Here is a 14,944-nt window from a genome sequence, read left to right on the forward strand (position 1 = left end):
AAATGTTAAAGAACATGTGAGTGTGGCACTTGGAGACGTGATTTAGTGATGGCCTTGGCAGTGCTGAGTTAGTGGCTGGACTTGATAATCTTAGTGGGCTTTTTCAGCCTTCATGATTCTATGATTTTCATGGATACACCAAGAGAAGACTTGCATGGTTTGGATCATTAGGATTATCATGGAATGGTTTGGGTTGGAAGGCAATTTAAAGATCATCCAATTCCACCCCCCTACCATGGGCAGGGACACCTTCCACTAGACCAGGTTGCTCCAACTTGGCCTTGAACACTTCCAGGGATGGGGCAGCCACAGCTTCTCTGGGCAACCTGTGCCAGGGCCTCCCCACCCTCACAGGGAAGAATTTCTTCCCAATATCCCATCTAAACCCACCATTTTTCAGATTATTAAAGAGTGTTTAAATAATTGCAGTTGTAGAAAAGAACATAGGGTTGATTTGAGGGCTTTGGATCATTAACATGTCATCCCACTGAAAAATAGCATTGTTCCATAGCAAATCCTGTGGAATTTGTCAGCTTTCAGCCACATTTAGCAGTGTTTTCCAGCCTGTGGCTCATAGGATCATGGTGCTGCAGGAATTACTTGGATCCTGCCTCCTGAAGGATTGCAAGTAGGAAAAGTTTGAAACCCCCAAATGCCACCATTTTGAACCAACCTTGTTTATTTTTTAGGCATCAAATTGAAGCCATTTCGAACAGCAACTACTTTGTGTGTCCCTGATCCCATCTTTAATGATGAGCATCATCATTCCCTGGTGGTTCCTGCTGATGTCCCAGTCCAGAGGCTCCTGGTCAATGTTTTTATGGCCCCAGGAGTGGCTGGAGGAGGAATCCAGTTTGAAGTCTGGTGCAGGTACAGAATAACATCCTATTCCTTTTAGATGGCACAGCAATACAGATAGAGATGTATTCAAAAGCTATGAGATGCATATTGCATAGTATTATTTAATAATAACTGAAAAATATTAAAAGGTCATCAACATCTGGTGATAAATATCTGCATTTTCAACCTGTAAGCCTTTTTTCCTCCCCAAAAGTGGTAATTACTCTATTCTTTTTACAATTTCTTTAGAAAGTGTATATTCTTAGTTTCCTTTCTTCCACTTTTTTATCAGCACAACACTCTAAAAGTAGCGTTTAAAAACTTGACACATCTAAATTTTACTTAATTGCACCTTGACAGTATAATTTCATTTGTTGGGTTCGATTATTTCCCTACTACAAAAGAAATACTATAAAATAAATAATATATAATGTTTTGTAAGTCCAAATTGTTTCTCTGGCAACCAAAGCTAAGTATTAGTAGTGGGAAGCAGAAGCCATGAAGACAAATAGCTTTAGAAAAACATAATAATCTGTTCATTCTGTAGTAAACAAAGTAAACATTTTAAAGTTTGCAAAGTCACATGAGAATTACTGCAAGTTGTCCATTAGATAAAGTGCCAAAACTCACTTTAGGATGAATCTGAAGCCATGTAACACTGGTTTGGAGTAACTTTTTACACTCACAAGGTGGTACCACAAATCTGTTCTGCAAGAGGCATTTTCATTAATTGATGGAAATTGAGAGCAGAGAATATTTGGTGCCAGATCCTTCTCTAGTTTTTCTTTGGGATGCCAGTTTATTAGTGGTGTTTCTGCTTGTTGACCTGTTAGAACCAGTGAAAAAATATATTTGTAGCATTATCTACTCCCTTTCATTATTATTCATTACTTACTTTCATGTGAATTATTTGGTTACTTTCATAGCATTAACTTAAGCCCTTACTGATTCTTTGCTCCGGTGGAAATTCATTTCCTTGAGATTTTAGCTATTGAGAGACTAATTAGGGTTTGAAGACACACAGATTAAAGTTGATTTCTGTGCAGTTGTGAGAGAAACATCGGTGCTGCTCCTTTGTGTCTTCTCAGGTATTATTACCCAAATGTCAGGGACCAACTGGTGGCGAAAGGGACCTTGCCTTTGTCCCGGCTCTGTGCCATGGTGACCATGCAGCATCGGGAAGAAATAGGGATACAGACTTTTAATCTTCCGTTGGTCCCCCGGACTGATTCCTCAGAGCAATTTCATCCACAATCTTCAGGTAAGGAAGCCTTTGGGTTTTCACTTCATGTGGTAAAGCCAGGCTTAGTAGAGAAGCCTCGAGCAGCATGTGTTAGTGAAGTCCTTCATTGTGCTGCCTCAGGAGAGGCAGGAAATGGAGATCCACGGGGGTGCAAAGACAGGAGGGATATGGATGTATCAGGAACCACAGAAGTGCGTGGGCAGGGTCACATAAGAATTAGAGCTTCTCCCACAAAAAGGATGTCGGGATCAACAGCCCAACTGAAGTGCTTCTACACCTGTGAGGGAAGCAAACAGGAGGAGCTTGATTTCACTGGGCAGCAGGAATATTGAGCAGGTCCTGCTGACTGGAAGTTGGCAAAAGTAACACTCATGTACAGGAAGGTTCCAGGGAATTATAGGCCTGTCAGCCTGACCTCAGTGCCGGAGAAGGTCACGGGACAGATCATCTTGCACTTGGCTCACGACAACTCCACGCAGTGCTAAGAGTGGCTGAAAAGCTGGAAAAAGAGCTGGGGGTGCTGGTGACAGCAGCTGAACATGAGCCCAGGTGTGTCCAGGTGGGCAAGAGGCCAAGGGCACGTGGTTTGTGTTCAGCACTGGGGTGGCCACAGGCGCAGGGCAGTGTCTGTACCCTGTGCTGGGCACTGCTGAGGCATCTGCAGTTTTGGGGGCAGCTCTGGGCCCCTCATGGCAAGAAGGACATTGGGGGGCTGGAGCGTGTCCAAAGCCCCTGGGGAAGCGGCTGGAGCACCAGGAGTGACTGAGGAAGCTCAGGAGGCTCAGCCTGCAGAAAAGGAGGCTCAGAGGGGACCTTCTCACTCTCTCAAACTCCCTGACAGGAGGGTGCAGCCAGGTGAGGGTCAGGCTCTGCTCCCAGGGAACAAGGGACAGGATGAGAGGAAACGGCCTCAAGTTGTGCCAGGGGAGGTTTAGGTTGGATATTGGGAAAATTTCTTCCCTAAAAGAATTGTCCTGTCCAGAGCAGTGATGGAGTCCCCATCCATGGAGAGATTTAACAGCCATGCAGATGTAGCACTCGGTGACATAGGTCAGTGATGACCTTGGCAGTGCTGGGGGAACAGTTGGACTCCATGATCTTATGGGTCTTTTCCAACCTAACCAATTCTCTGATCCTGTGTGTAAAAATAAAGTCTATTTGCTTCCAAGGCAAATAAAAATACGTATTTGTGCTGGCAAGTGAAACCAACCAGGACTGTTTTTCCTTCCAGCTTTCACCATCACCATAATGAGTGAAATCAGGGATTAAGCACGGACAACCCTCAAATTCCCAAAAAATTATATTGAAATGCTTTGCTGACAAATAAACCATAACCTGTAGTGAAACTCCTATGTAAGGTGGGAAAAAGGGGATCTGAAGAAGGGCTGTTTATGGTGTGAGCAGAGACATCTTTAAGTTCTCTCGTGGCTTTTCCAAATAACACAAACATCAGCTCTGGGGAGGCCACAGGGAATTATGAGGCAGCTTCTTAGAAAAAAGAGCTGTAAAACAAGCTGGGGCCAGACGAGTGAGGTCACTGTGACACATTTACTTTGTAATAGGTGAGTCTCATGCAGCAGCAGAACATCTGTTCATTCCAACATCTCTTGGAAGATTTTGTCTCTGCAGTGTTATAAAAAGGTGTGTTGAAATGCTTGAGGAGAGTATTTTAAAGCTCTGATAGTGAGTGCACACATGAGGGCTTGTTTTAAGAGGTATAGCTAAGTATTGATTGGATTGGATGTAACTACTAAAAACTGACCACTTTTTTCCTTCCTTTCTTCCATTTAATCCAGGTTTGCTCAATGTGAGTGTGAGATACCAACGATCCATGAAAAAAGCAGGAATAACTGCTCAAGCTGTTTCACTTTCTGTACACATACACAGAGCAGCAGGCTTGCAAGCAGCAGCCAGGTAAAGCCTCATTCAAAAAGGACCATTTTTCACTTAAAACAGCTTTATCTGGAGGCAGCAGGCTGAGGCATGAGATTAGAATGAATTGTAACTCAACAACTTTCCATCTGCAGAGACCAAGATTTAAAGTGGGTTCTGCTCTGAAGGAAAATTAACTTTATAAAGTCTATCAGTGGTTATTTTGGCCACTGTAGCTGCAGTACAGGGTGGTAACATTTGTCCAGTGAGGGATGAAGATTGGAAGGGCACCATTTCCTACATTTCCACATTTTTATACACCAAGGGCTGATATAAAATTGATAGAAGACAGTACCTATTTGGATATTGGACCTTGGTGTTACTGATGGTATTTAAAAGTTAGCTGAGCTCTGTTTTCTTGTATTTCACTTTGAGAACCTCAGTAAATTAACTAGTAAATGAAACATGGTTCTTTCCACCATAAGGCTGCTGCTCAAAGTGTGTGGGATCACCTGGATTTAGTTCCAAAACGTGATTTTCAAGAATTTTAAAAAAGCTAACACTAGAGAGGGTCAATGCTGTAAGAGAAGGATGGCCTCTTTCATTCCAGAGCAATGTGCTGACCCTTTCTCAGTATTGCTGAGCTCCTGATCCATCTTAATTCAGGTAGACCCTGTAAGATGAGGATCCCTGCCAAAGTCAAGGAGTGATGGAGGTGACCTCAGACTCCTCACCCTTCAGGTGTATGACCTCAGTAATATCTGAGTCTGGTTTACTTGTAAATGATTCCATCTGCAGATTTCCCCTCCTTTTGCTAGTCTGTAAAAATAATTTGGCTTGGCCTTTGGCTCCCTTCTGGAGCAGGTTCTTTGGGAAGTTATTCTGGAGTACAGTGTATTTCTAAGGGTGCTGAGTACTTTCTCAACCACTTACACAGGTAAGAGGACAGCCATCAGTAATGGACCTCACAATAGTTCCTCTTCCCATTTCCTATCTGTTCCTAGTTTGTTCAGATGAAAAAAAAAAAAAAAAGATGAAAAATAAAATGCAACCAGAACCACATCTCTTTGTACTTCAAACATTCACTGTTCTGTCTCATCTTTTCACCATGAGAACTCGAAACCTTTGCTTTAATTGTGTTGGTTCCTAGATTCCTTGTACAATATATTCATTCTATTTATTAATTTCTTTTTTTTTCTTTTTTTTATGTGAAATGAAGAACTGTGGCACAAAAGAACCCTGCAGTCCAGTACTATGCAGGTGTGGGAGTGAACTCTTATGTCTCTGTGCTCCTCTCCTTCCTGCCTGAGGCAGAGACACAAAACACACAAGTCGTGGCTTGTTCTTTCTGCCCAGAGTTTGAGCATCACCTAGAGTTTCTTTGCAACCTCATCATTCAGAAAAGCAGTGGAGAATCCTCTAGTCTGGGGGAACTCCTGCAGTCTGGCATCATCAGCTTCTCTGTCTACCATCAGAGCACCAAGTCAGGTGAGGAGTACAAGTGGTTACAAGGACTGAATGCTGTTGCAGAAATCCCCTTAATTTTTAGTATAGAAAAGAGAATAATCATAGAATAGTTTTGGGTTGGAACTTCCAAAAACCATCTGGTCCATATCCCTGCAATGAGCAGGGCCAGCTACCACTAGGGCAGATTGCTGAGAGCCCTGTCCAACCTGAATTTTGATGTTCCCAGGGCCTGTTCTGTGCTACTGGAAGTAATTACCTGAACTGGCTTTGGGAGAGAACTGTTCCCCTGGTGCAAAGAGTTGTAAAGACTCCTGGTGATCAAGATCATCTCTTAAATGAAGAGATAATGCATTTAAAAGGATTAAAAGTGTTTTGAGGATGACAGCTGAGCTATTTGCTGCTGAGGCAACAGAGCTTTTCTTTCAAAGGGGATACTAAATCATGAGTTCCAGTATGGAGTATTTACAAAATCATTTATTTTCCAGCCACTGACAGATTGGCTGAGCGGGCAACGAGAGATTATCTCCTTGGGACAGTCACAATTCCAACCAGAGACCTGCTGACAAGAAGATCGGGTAATTACACTGCTGACATTCTGTGCAAATGCTGTTGGAATTCCTTAAAACAGTTTTCATTCCTGTTTTTGGAATGAAATGAAATTAAACCCATTTTGCGGGTTTTTTTTTAGACCTAAGTGGGTTTTTTTGTCTGGGTTTTTTTTAGACCGAAGTTCTTTCAGACCATGTGTTGACTAAAAATCCTGTATTAGAAAACTCATATAAAGATTGTTTGAAGATCTTTCTTTCAGGATGTAGGATGACTAGTAGATGAAGGAATAATCTGAGGCTACTATGAAGAAATTTAACCACATCTCAGCTAAAACGAGCACCTACAATCCCTAGGATTTTATTTAGTTTGTTTATTTTGGTTATTTTCTACTTTTAAGATGAAAGTCCAAGAGTTATAGTGTTTAGTGGAGGATCAGTGATTGCTTTCCAGATGTCAAAGCTGGAAACAAAGGTGTTAGATAATAAGAAAGCAGTAGAATTAACTTGTTTGATTTTTTTTTTATTAAGTCTAAAATATCTCGATGATCCCTGTGGGTCCCTTCCAACTCAGAATATATTTGTGAAAAAATTATTCACATACCTCTCCACTCATGATCTCCTCTATCTAGTGTTAGTTTGGGATTATTTTGTCTTGTAGTAATGATGTTTTCATTATTGCCCTGGTTATTTCTGCTTTAAGTTCAGAATAATTCTCATTTTCTCCAGCATGAAATTTTGGGGTTATTTTTAATGGAAAGAGAGAAGGAAATAAATGAGAATACCTGATTTTATAATTGGAGATCCATGATGTGTAGCTTCATTGTAAAATGGGTGTTGTTAATGAAATGGAAAGCAAAGTGCCTTCGGGATTGGAACTACTGAATTTTTCTGAAGTCTAATATTTTGTTGCTTTTTCAGATTAGAAATTATTTCATAAATTCCAAATGAGAAATAAACACCTCAAATTTTGGTCTTTGACTGATGAGAGGTGACAATTCTTCACTGACGTTTTCCAAAGGGTAGGATGTCTAATGGTGATCTTTCCTCCCGAAGGTATCTCAGGCTGGTTCCCAGTGACCCTCTCCAACGATCCGATGCCTCCACACTGCACAAACATCACACAGGCCATTGTAGGGGGGCTGGAACTGTCTGTCACCTTTGCTCATTGGGGTGACAGAGAACGTGTTTTGGACGCTGCTAAACTCCTGGGATGGAGCAGTGAGGAGATCCATGGAGACAGCACGGAGGAGAGCAAGGACTGGGAGCCGAGTGCCAACCCAGTGACCGTGACAATCTCCACCCCGAGAGTGTGGCTGCCACTCCACTGTGTGCTGCTCACAGGCCAGACACACCTCGAGAAAAGCACCTTTTGCTACCTCAGGTATAAACTGTACAACCAGCAAGCCACGTGGACTTGGCTCAAGCGGCCAAAATTGAGCGGCGACGCGGAGAATGTCACGGTGAACTTTAAGAAGCCAAACAAGGTGACTCTCAGAAGGAGCCAAGGGCTGCTGTGGTTCTTCAGGGAGGAGAAATTAGAAATCCAGGTGTGGTGGGCATATGGCAAAGAAGATGAGGTGGAAAGACCACTCGATACAGATCGTCTGATTGGATCTGCCTATGTCGACCTCGCAGCATTGGCAGAGAGATCCAGGAGAACACTAAGTGTTAGTGGTGAGTTCCTGGAGCAGAGTCATGGTCATTCCTCCGTACTGGGGATTTAATTGGGTTCCTTCTCTAGTCACTTTAAGCAAAATGTTCACAGCTTTGCTTTGTCCTGCATAGAATTCCAGAATAGTCAGGGTTGGAAGGGACCTCTGGAGATCATCCTGTCCAACCCCCCTGCCAAGGCAGGGTCACCTGGAACAGGTGACATAGGAACCCAGGTGGGTTTGGAATGTCTTCAGAAAGGGAGACTCCACGCCCTCCCTGGGCAACTGTTCCAGTGCTCTGCCATCCTCTATGGAAAGAAGTTCTTCCTCATGTTGAGGTGGAACTTGTGTTTTAGCTTATGGCTTTATGGTACCCATCATCCACCAGGTAGATTTGTGGACAGGTCATTGGCTCTTCTTGGAGATATACTCAGGGAAGGGAGAAGGAGCAAAAGTTAAAACAAGTTTTTATTCTGGGTGTGTTGTATTCTCCATAGATGTATATAAAATTATGCAGAGTCACTATTCCCAGGACTCTCAGGGAGTTGATGTGCTTTAAAAGAGTAATCTGAGCTGTGAGGGGGAAAAGCCGATCCTTCTGGGCGACACCTCACATAGAGATTACGCTGAAAATCAAAATTCCTTCTGCTGGGCTACTGTGATATCTCCGCTGTAGTGAACTGTACCAGCTGTTTCCCAAGCTCCTGCTTTTCCTTTGGCTTGTTCAGCTGGTTGGTTGTGGATTCTCCTGCAGGGGTGTACCCGTTGTTCAGATGCAACGCTGCAGATCTGGCAGGAGCCGCCGTGCGTGTCCACGTCAGCCTCGCTCCCGCTCCTGCTGCTCTGCCCAGCAGAATTCCCTGCGCCCAGGAATGCAGCAGCAGTGAGGATGAAGGCACAGGGAAAAACCCTGACCTGAACCAGCAGGTCCCTGAAAATCAGCAGCTGGATATTGTACGTCCAGGAATCACCAATGGCAAACCACAGGAAGAAGATGTGATGTTTCTGGAAAACACAGTTGCTGTCAATATCTTTGTAGAAAGAGCAATGCATCTGAGTTTAAAAGGTAATATCACCACCCCCCTTTTTTATTTTCTTTTTTGTTTCTTTTATTTGTTTCTTTCTTTCTTTCTTTCTTTTCCTCTGGGATCTGTTCATACTCCAGCAAAATTTGGAACTTGCAGCCCCAATCACTGTGTAAAAAGCAGGAGATTAAACTATTCAGCCTGTCTCCATTAACACAATTAAAAATATAAGTAACATAATGTCTCCTGTTACACATGACAGCTGAATTCTGAAGTTAAGCATTATCTGAATAACTAAACCCTGAGACTCCTCTAACATTGCTCTTTGCTTTGAAATTTAGGCTGAGTATATTAAAATATTCCTTCCTGGCAGGTAATATTTGGGATTTGATGTGCAGTAGTTGGGGAATTCATAGGTTTATGGAGCCTTTTCCCTGGTCTGTAAAGGAATCTCTTTGTTCAAGATGGGTTAACCCCTTTCAAATGCATCAGGGGCTCTGCCCTTCACCTTGGGCCAAAATACAAATAGGAGTAAGGAACTGATCTAGGTGAGTTTGCTGGAAACATCTCTGTTAGGATCCACTGTTTCACCCTCCAGGTGATATGCCATGAATATGATATGAATTGAAAATTCAGCTTTTTGCCCCTGAGAACACAAGTAAAAGTCAAATATAAGCCATGATTTAAGTGTGTGTAATTCCAAAAGATTCTGAGCCCTACAGATGGATTTTTTTGTAATGATTCTGGAATCTTCTGGAATTCATAATCTTTGGGAAACTGATGTGACGTTGTTTGGTACCGCAAAGTTTTTGGTGAGATAAAGGAGGTTTCTTCTGAATATTGCAGAAATACTGCAATATTTCTGCCTTCAACTTATCATTTTAGGGGATTTTTGGAAGTAACTAACTGAGAGGCAATGAATACACTGAAACAAATATAAGCTGGTTTTAAGAAGAAATTTTGTTCCTTATTATTGCCAAATGGGTGGCTCAGCACAGAGAATAGCTCTGTGGGCACTGGAATAGGGTACTGTGGACCTGGATTTTATTCCTAGCTTTGCCTCTGACCTCTCATATGATCTTGGGCAAATGGTTTTTCCATTTCTCCCTCAAGTATTCCAGTTTCTGCTCTGTAAATGTTCATGTAATATTTGCTCCCATTGTAAACATAAAGGGCTTTTGGCTCCACCTGTGGAAAGAAGTATTTTCTAGATGGTGGATTTCTTTGCTGATTGTCTAATTTTAATGGCTGAACTGTCTTTAGATTTTTTTTTTATTATTACTATTACAAAACAATTTTTATTTAATTCTGTGTAATTTTAGGAAGTCCTTTGACAGAACGGGAAGTTACAGCCCCCAGTAGCTGCGTATCGTTTGCTGTTGCTGGTGCAGATGCTCCAATAACCACTCCAGTAATAGAAAATACAGACTCACCAGTCTGGGACTTCCAGGAACAAGCCAGGTAAGAGATGGGAACTCACACAGAAACACCCTGGATCTGAGAGCCAGGCCAAGTGTGAAAAGGATGTGTCATGGAATTGCAGGTTTGGGTTGGAAGGAGCATTAAAGCTCATCAAGTTCCATTCCCTGCCATGGGCAGGGACACCTTACTCTAGCCCTCAGCAGATCAAGTCAAACATATTCAGGAATATTCAGGACTAAACCTGTGTTTCCAACTTAGTGGCTCTTCCAGCATTTCTAATACCTGAATTGCTTCAAACAACATAAAACTGTTCTACAATTTGACACTTCAGTTTTCAGCTTGGGTTTTTTTAATTTCCAGAAATGAACCTCAAACATTACAACTTTCAGCCATGACCCCAGTGCTTTGCTGTCACTGTGTTGTTGAGTCATGAGCTAGGCATATTTCTGCTCCTTCATGGTTTTATTGTCCTGTCTTTTAAATGTGCAGCAAGCGTGAGGAGAGGGAAATAAGCAGAAGCTCAAACCAAGTAAAGACAGTTATGCTTTGAGGGCTCAATAATTTGGGGGTTTGTTTTGTTCCTGCCCCTATCAGTCCAGAAAGAAACTGGGTAGATACAGTGGCACTGAAACTCCAGGGGTATCTTACTGTACTTGTTCTTTTTCCTGTTTTGCAAAAAATATTATGATTTTTGTTCTTAACAGGTTATCCAAAGAGCTTCTGCTGGATCCACAGCAAACCTTGGTCTTCAAAGTGTGGCACAAAGCTGGTAAAGTTTGCAGTACAGTATTGAGAGGAGTGTCTTCTCTGCATCCCTTTCCTTGGGTTACTTGTATTTAATTCAAGGAAAATAAATAAATCAAAGACTAGAATCATAATTTTTTTAACTTACATTAAAAGAATGCTAGAGATAAATACCTACTGATTTTCTGGCCCTTGGCATCCTCCTTCTCCCCATTAATCATCTTACAAGGTTTGCTTTGTTTGTATTCTTTCAGCTTTTATTTTGACAGTATTTTAGAGGTTGGATTTTCCTACTGAAGGAAATTCTTTACTGTGTTTTTTCTGTCAAAGAAACTCTTTACTCTGTTCTTTACTGTCTCTTCAAACATGCTGTTTGTTGTCTCTGCAGTTGGTTGAAGCGCAACCAGTTGTAACCAAATGCTTTTATTTCTTTTTTTTTAATACTAAAGTTCAGCTGCCTGATTTTTGCTTCCAAAATAAACTTCCTCAGCCTTTCTGTATCATCCAGAGTAATGTGTGTTTACAGTGATACTCCTGCCAATCCCTCTCCCTTCCCTGGGCTTTCACTGGTTCTGCAGGGACATTTTAGCTGAATGTAACTAAGATAACCAAATAATATCCTCTTCTTGGATAGAACTGGTTGTTCTGCAGATTGGGTCTATTTCCAAGGCACAATGTAAGGGCTGTATAGCTGACTGTGTTTTAGCATTCCTGAAAATGCTTCATTTCCATGAATCCATGTTTTACATCCTCCTTCTCCAGAGACAGAGCGAGTGATTGGATTTGCATCCGTGGACCTTTCCCCTCTCCTTTCTGGCTTCCAGCTCGTGTGTGGGTGGTACAACATCACAGATTTCAGTGGGCAGTGCCGAGGGCAGATTAAAGTAGCAATTTCCCCTCTCCAAAACATAAATCACCTCAAAGAAGAAAGACAGGCCAGGGCCCGAACCCAGCCGGAAAGTTCTTCTGTAAGTGCTTCCATTTCCTCCCCTCTCACATTTAATCAGATTCCTCCTAATTATCATCGAGTCTCCAGGTTTCTGAGCAAATTCACACTCTCATGGCCAATAGTCTGTGTAAATGTATCAGAACCACTTAATTCCTTAGGAATTGTACTCCATGTTTCCATGGCAGCTGCACTCCAACACTACTTACAGCACTCAAACCAAGTCATGAACATTCCCAGTGGCTTCACTCTGTTATTTGGAACTTTTTTTAGGATAATAATCTAAATAGTGTGATTCTGGATGTCTGGGAGTCTGGCGTTGTTCTGTTCTGTTTGCTGCTTTGGGTGGCAGCTGATGGCCAAAAACAGACCATAAATTCAGCCTTTCATTTCTAATCTGGCAGGAATCTCTTTTTCTGAAAGATTTGCCATTTCTTCTGGGTTTCTCTTTATTCTTTGGACTTTCCAGATAGACTGAGGTGTGTTATACACATGTAATGGAGCCCCTATCCTACTTTTCATCAGTTTCCTTTGATACATGGGAGGAATTAACAAAAGTGTCTGAAATCAGTGTGTTGTGAAATGGTACTTTGGCCCAGTGCTGGAAAATCCACTGAAAATTTAAAGCTATTTAGAAAACGTGAGGTTTTGTTAGTTCAGCAACATAATGTTTTAATTTCTCTTCTTTTCCTGCTGTGGAAGACTCATATACAGTGTTCCTCTTCATTCTAGGGGAAGGCAAGCTTTCTACTATCTCCTGGGAATGCTGCAAACTTTTCCAAGCAGATGCTGAATTCCTTGTCAAAGGAACTGACTGTTCCTACTCGAGAGCGGTGAGTCCACAGACCATCAACCTTTTTGATTATTTTCAGGGCTCAGATGAAAAAGGCAAACCCTGTCAAAGGTCTTGCTCTTAAAAACTAGAGGAAATTCCCCTTCCCAGTGTGAGGGCAGCACAGGAGATTGCAATCCTGGAATGGGCTCCTTTTGGCACAACCCAGATGTTCTCTTTCTTCTCGCTGATATTTTCATTTACACCCTTGTAAATTAGGATTTACATGATGTCATTCCTAAAACTGGCAGGTTCTTCTTCCAGGCTCTGGTTATGTTTGTCTTTGCTTTTATTTGTACTAAGTTAGAAGAGAGTATTCCTGATATATCCCCTTTATTTTGCCATAAATTCTGCCCCTGACCAGTTAATGACAGCTGGTAAAATGCTGTAGCATTACATATTCCAGGAGTAAGCCTGTCGGACATCCTGCAGTAATTCCTGCTTTCTGTCCCTTAAAACAAGCACCAAATATATTTAACTAGTGAGAGGGTGTTTTAATTCATGATTTGCTTAATAAGCCTACAAAGGTGATCCTTTTCCCATATGTATCTTTGAAGTTTAGAGGGACCGTGGTTCCACCGTTATGGGACCTGAGCTAGTGTGGGAGCTGTCAGTGGGCATGGATGATTCCCAGCCACACCATTAACTTCATTTTGGTGTAAATCTGAAACAGCAAATGCCATTCCCGTAGACATTTGAAAGAATTAATTTCATCCACGGTGGCTCTTTAATGGATTTCAAGGCACTGGATATTCTTAGTTGGCGGACTCTTCACAATTAGAGATTTCAGCTGGATTTTGGTGTTGAACACAGGGCTGTTTCCAGCAGGATTAGCACGCCTGGAACACACACGCCTCGCCACGAAGAGCACATGCAGAATGTGCGCAGATTCCATGAATCCCTGCAGCAGGAAGGGAACGCGCGCCGGGCAGCCAGGCTGGACTCGGCATCGCCGTCATCATCGCGCACCGTTCTCCTCACAGCCCTCAGGTAAAATGACAAGGCAATGCCGAGGCTTGGGTTTGCAGAGCAGAGCTTGGAAGTGAAGGATCCCATTTTGAAGGATTGGAGCGAAACAGCAACAGCAGCATTTCCAAACTGGGAGGGAGTGCCTGGATTTATCTGTCCTGTCACCCAACACACGCCATGAAGCCGCTAGTCCCCTGACCTGGTTTTTACAAAGATAACCTGTAAGCATTTTTATGGCGTGTGGAGCAGGCTTCCCTTTCCCAACACGATACTTTTCTCTTTGCTAGAAGCACTTTTCTGCTGACTATATTCTAGGTTTAAATCAGGTATAAATTTGGAAGAATATTAAAGTCTGTAGGAATATAGGACTGAAAGAGACTTTCTGAGGTGTTTCATCCTTACCCCTGCTACCATAAGCAATGTATCTTAAAATCCCTGGATCTTATGCAGGTAGGACTCCTCAGATTTTTATCAAGCTCAGACACAAAATCAATTAATATTCTTGACTTTATGACTTGTTGGAAGGTCATCTCAAATCCAACTACTTTGATTAAATAAGTTTAAAACTAGCTCTTTTTTTCAACTTCCAGCCTAAGTTTCGTGACTAATTCAGGATTTGTTCATGGGTGTCATCCTCTTACTTTGAGCAATTTCAACATTTACCAACTTTTCTCTTTTTCAATAACCTTTCATCTTGTATTTGCATATTTACATGCTGTTGCCTAGAAAGATACAACTAAAACCCATTTGCCACAGGCTTTTTTTATCCCATTCTTACCAAATTTCTTACCACTGCTTCCAGAAAAAACTTGAGTGAGCTGGATGAGGTTCAAAGGTACTTCAGCCAGAAGCTGACCAGGTCTTTTCCTGACTTCAGTTACGGCAACACATCCAAACCAAGCCATAAGGAGCAGGAGAGGGACCACCAGGGCTCCATGAGCAGAGAATTGGATCCCAAAGGATGCCATCTTTTGGAAAAATCCAGTCAGTTGGTGTCTCAGGTCAGCAGCCTAATCAATGGTAAGTTGTTGTTGTTGTGAGTAGCAAAATGATATGGAAATCAATTTAAAAGCTGATGCTTTTAAGAGAATTTATCAGAATAGAGAATAAACTGTAGCTCAGAGCTACAGTTGCTGCCGGTGGAAAAGTTACTCCATGCTTTTTCTGCCTGTGGCTCCCTACAGAGAAGCATCACTTTCAAGAGATGGAGTTTTAACCTTTTATGCCAGGATTTGCTGTTCTTGTATCACCACCTTAAACTTCTCTTTTTTTTTTTTTTCTCTTCGTTCTCCAAGTTTTGCTCTTTTTATTTCCCTTCTTATCCTTAGTAATTGTTTTTCTGCTTCTTTACATGCTCTTCTCTACAGTCTGCCTCAGACTCTTC

At 42.1% G+C, this 14,944-nt stretch overlaps 1 protein-coding gene across 12 annotated transcripts in view; it reads left to right on the forward strand.

Annotated features, from left to right (window-relative positions):
• The window catches only part of C2CD3 (C2 calcium dependent domain containing 3), a 40,075-nt gene that overhangs the window by 16,124 nt on the left and 9,007 nt on the right, over positions 1–14,944 (forward strand). For 8 of the 12 annotated variants that reach the window (XM_027902978.1, XM_027902970.1, XM_027902973.1 and 5 more), the window contains 13 exons: positions 690–870; positions 1,929–2,101; positions 3,880–3,997; positions 5,175–5,443; positions 5,908–5,997; positions 7,024–7,644; positions 8,377–8,688; positions 9,970–10,108; positions 10,774–10,838; positions 11,576–11,781; positions 12,492–12,592; positions 13,405–13,581; positions 14,363–14,580. In XM_027902978.1, the coding sequence (XP_027758779.1) occupies positions 690–870; positions 1,929–2,101; positions 3,880–3,997; positions 5,175–5,443; positions 5,908–5,997; positions 7,024–7,644; positions 8,377–8,688; positions 9,970–10,108; positions 10,774–10,838; positions 11,576–11,781; positions 12,492–12,592; positions 13,405–13,581; positions 14,363–14,580 (2,670 nt within the window). The remainder of the gene's footprint in view (positions 1–689; positions 871–1,928; positions 2,102–3,879; positions 3,998–5,174; positions 5,444–5,907; positions 5,998–7,023; positions 7,645–8,376; positions 8,689–9,969; positions 10,109–10,773; positions 10,839–11,575; positions 11,782–12,491; positions 12,593–13,404; positions 13,582–14,362; positions 14,581–14,944) is intronic. The other 4 variants (XM_027902976.1, XM_027902977.1, XM_027902979.1 and 1 more) reach the window with 3 other exon arrangements.

The sequence above is a fragment of the Empidonax traillii genome, unplaced genomic scaffold (assembly GCF_003031625.1).
Source record: "Empidonax traillii isolate 1590-97213 ecotype Southwest subspecies unplaced genomic scaffold, ASM303162v1 scaffold924:size238212, whole genome shotgun sequence".
Lineage (NCBI taxonomy): Eukaryota > Metazoa > Chordata > Aves > Passeriformes > Tyrannidae > Empidonax > Empidonax traillii.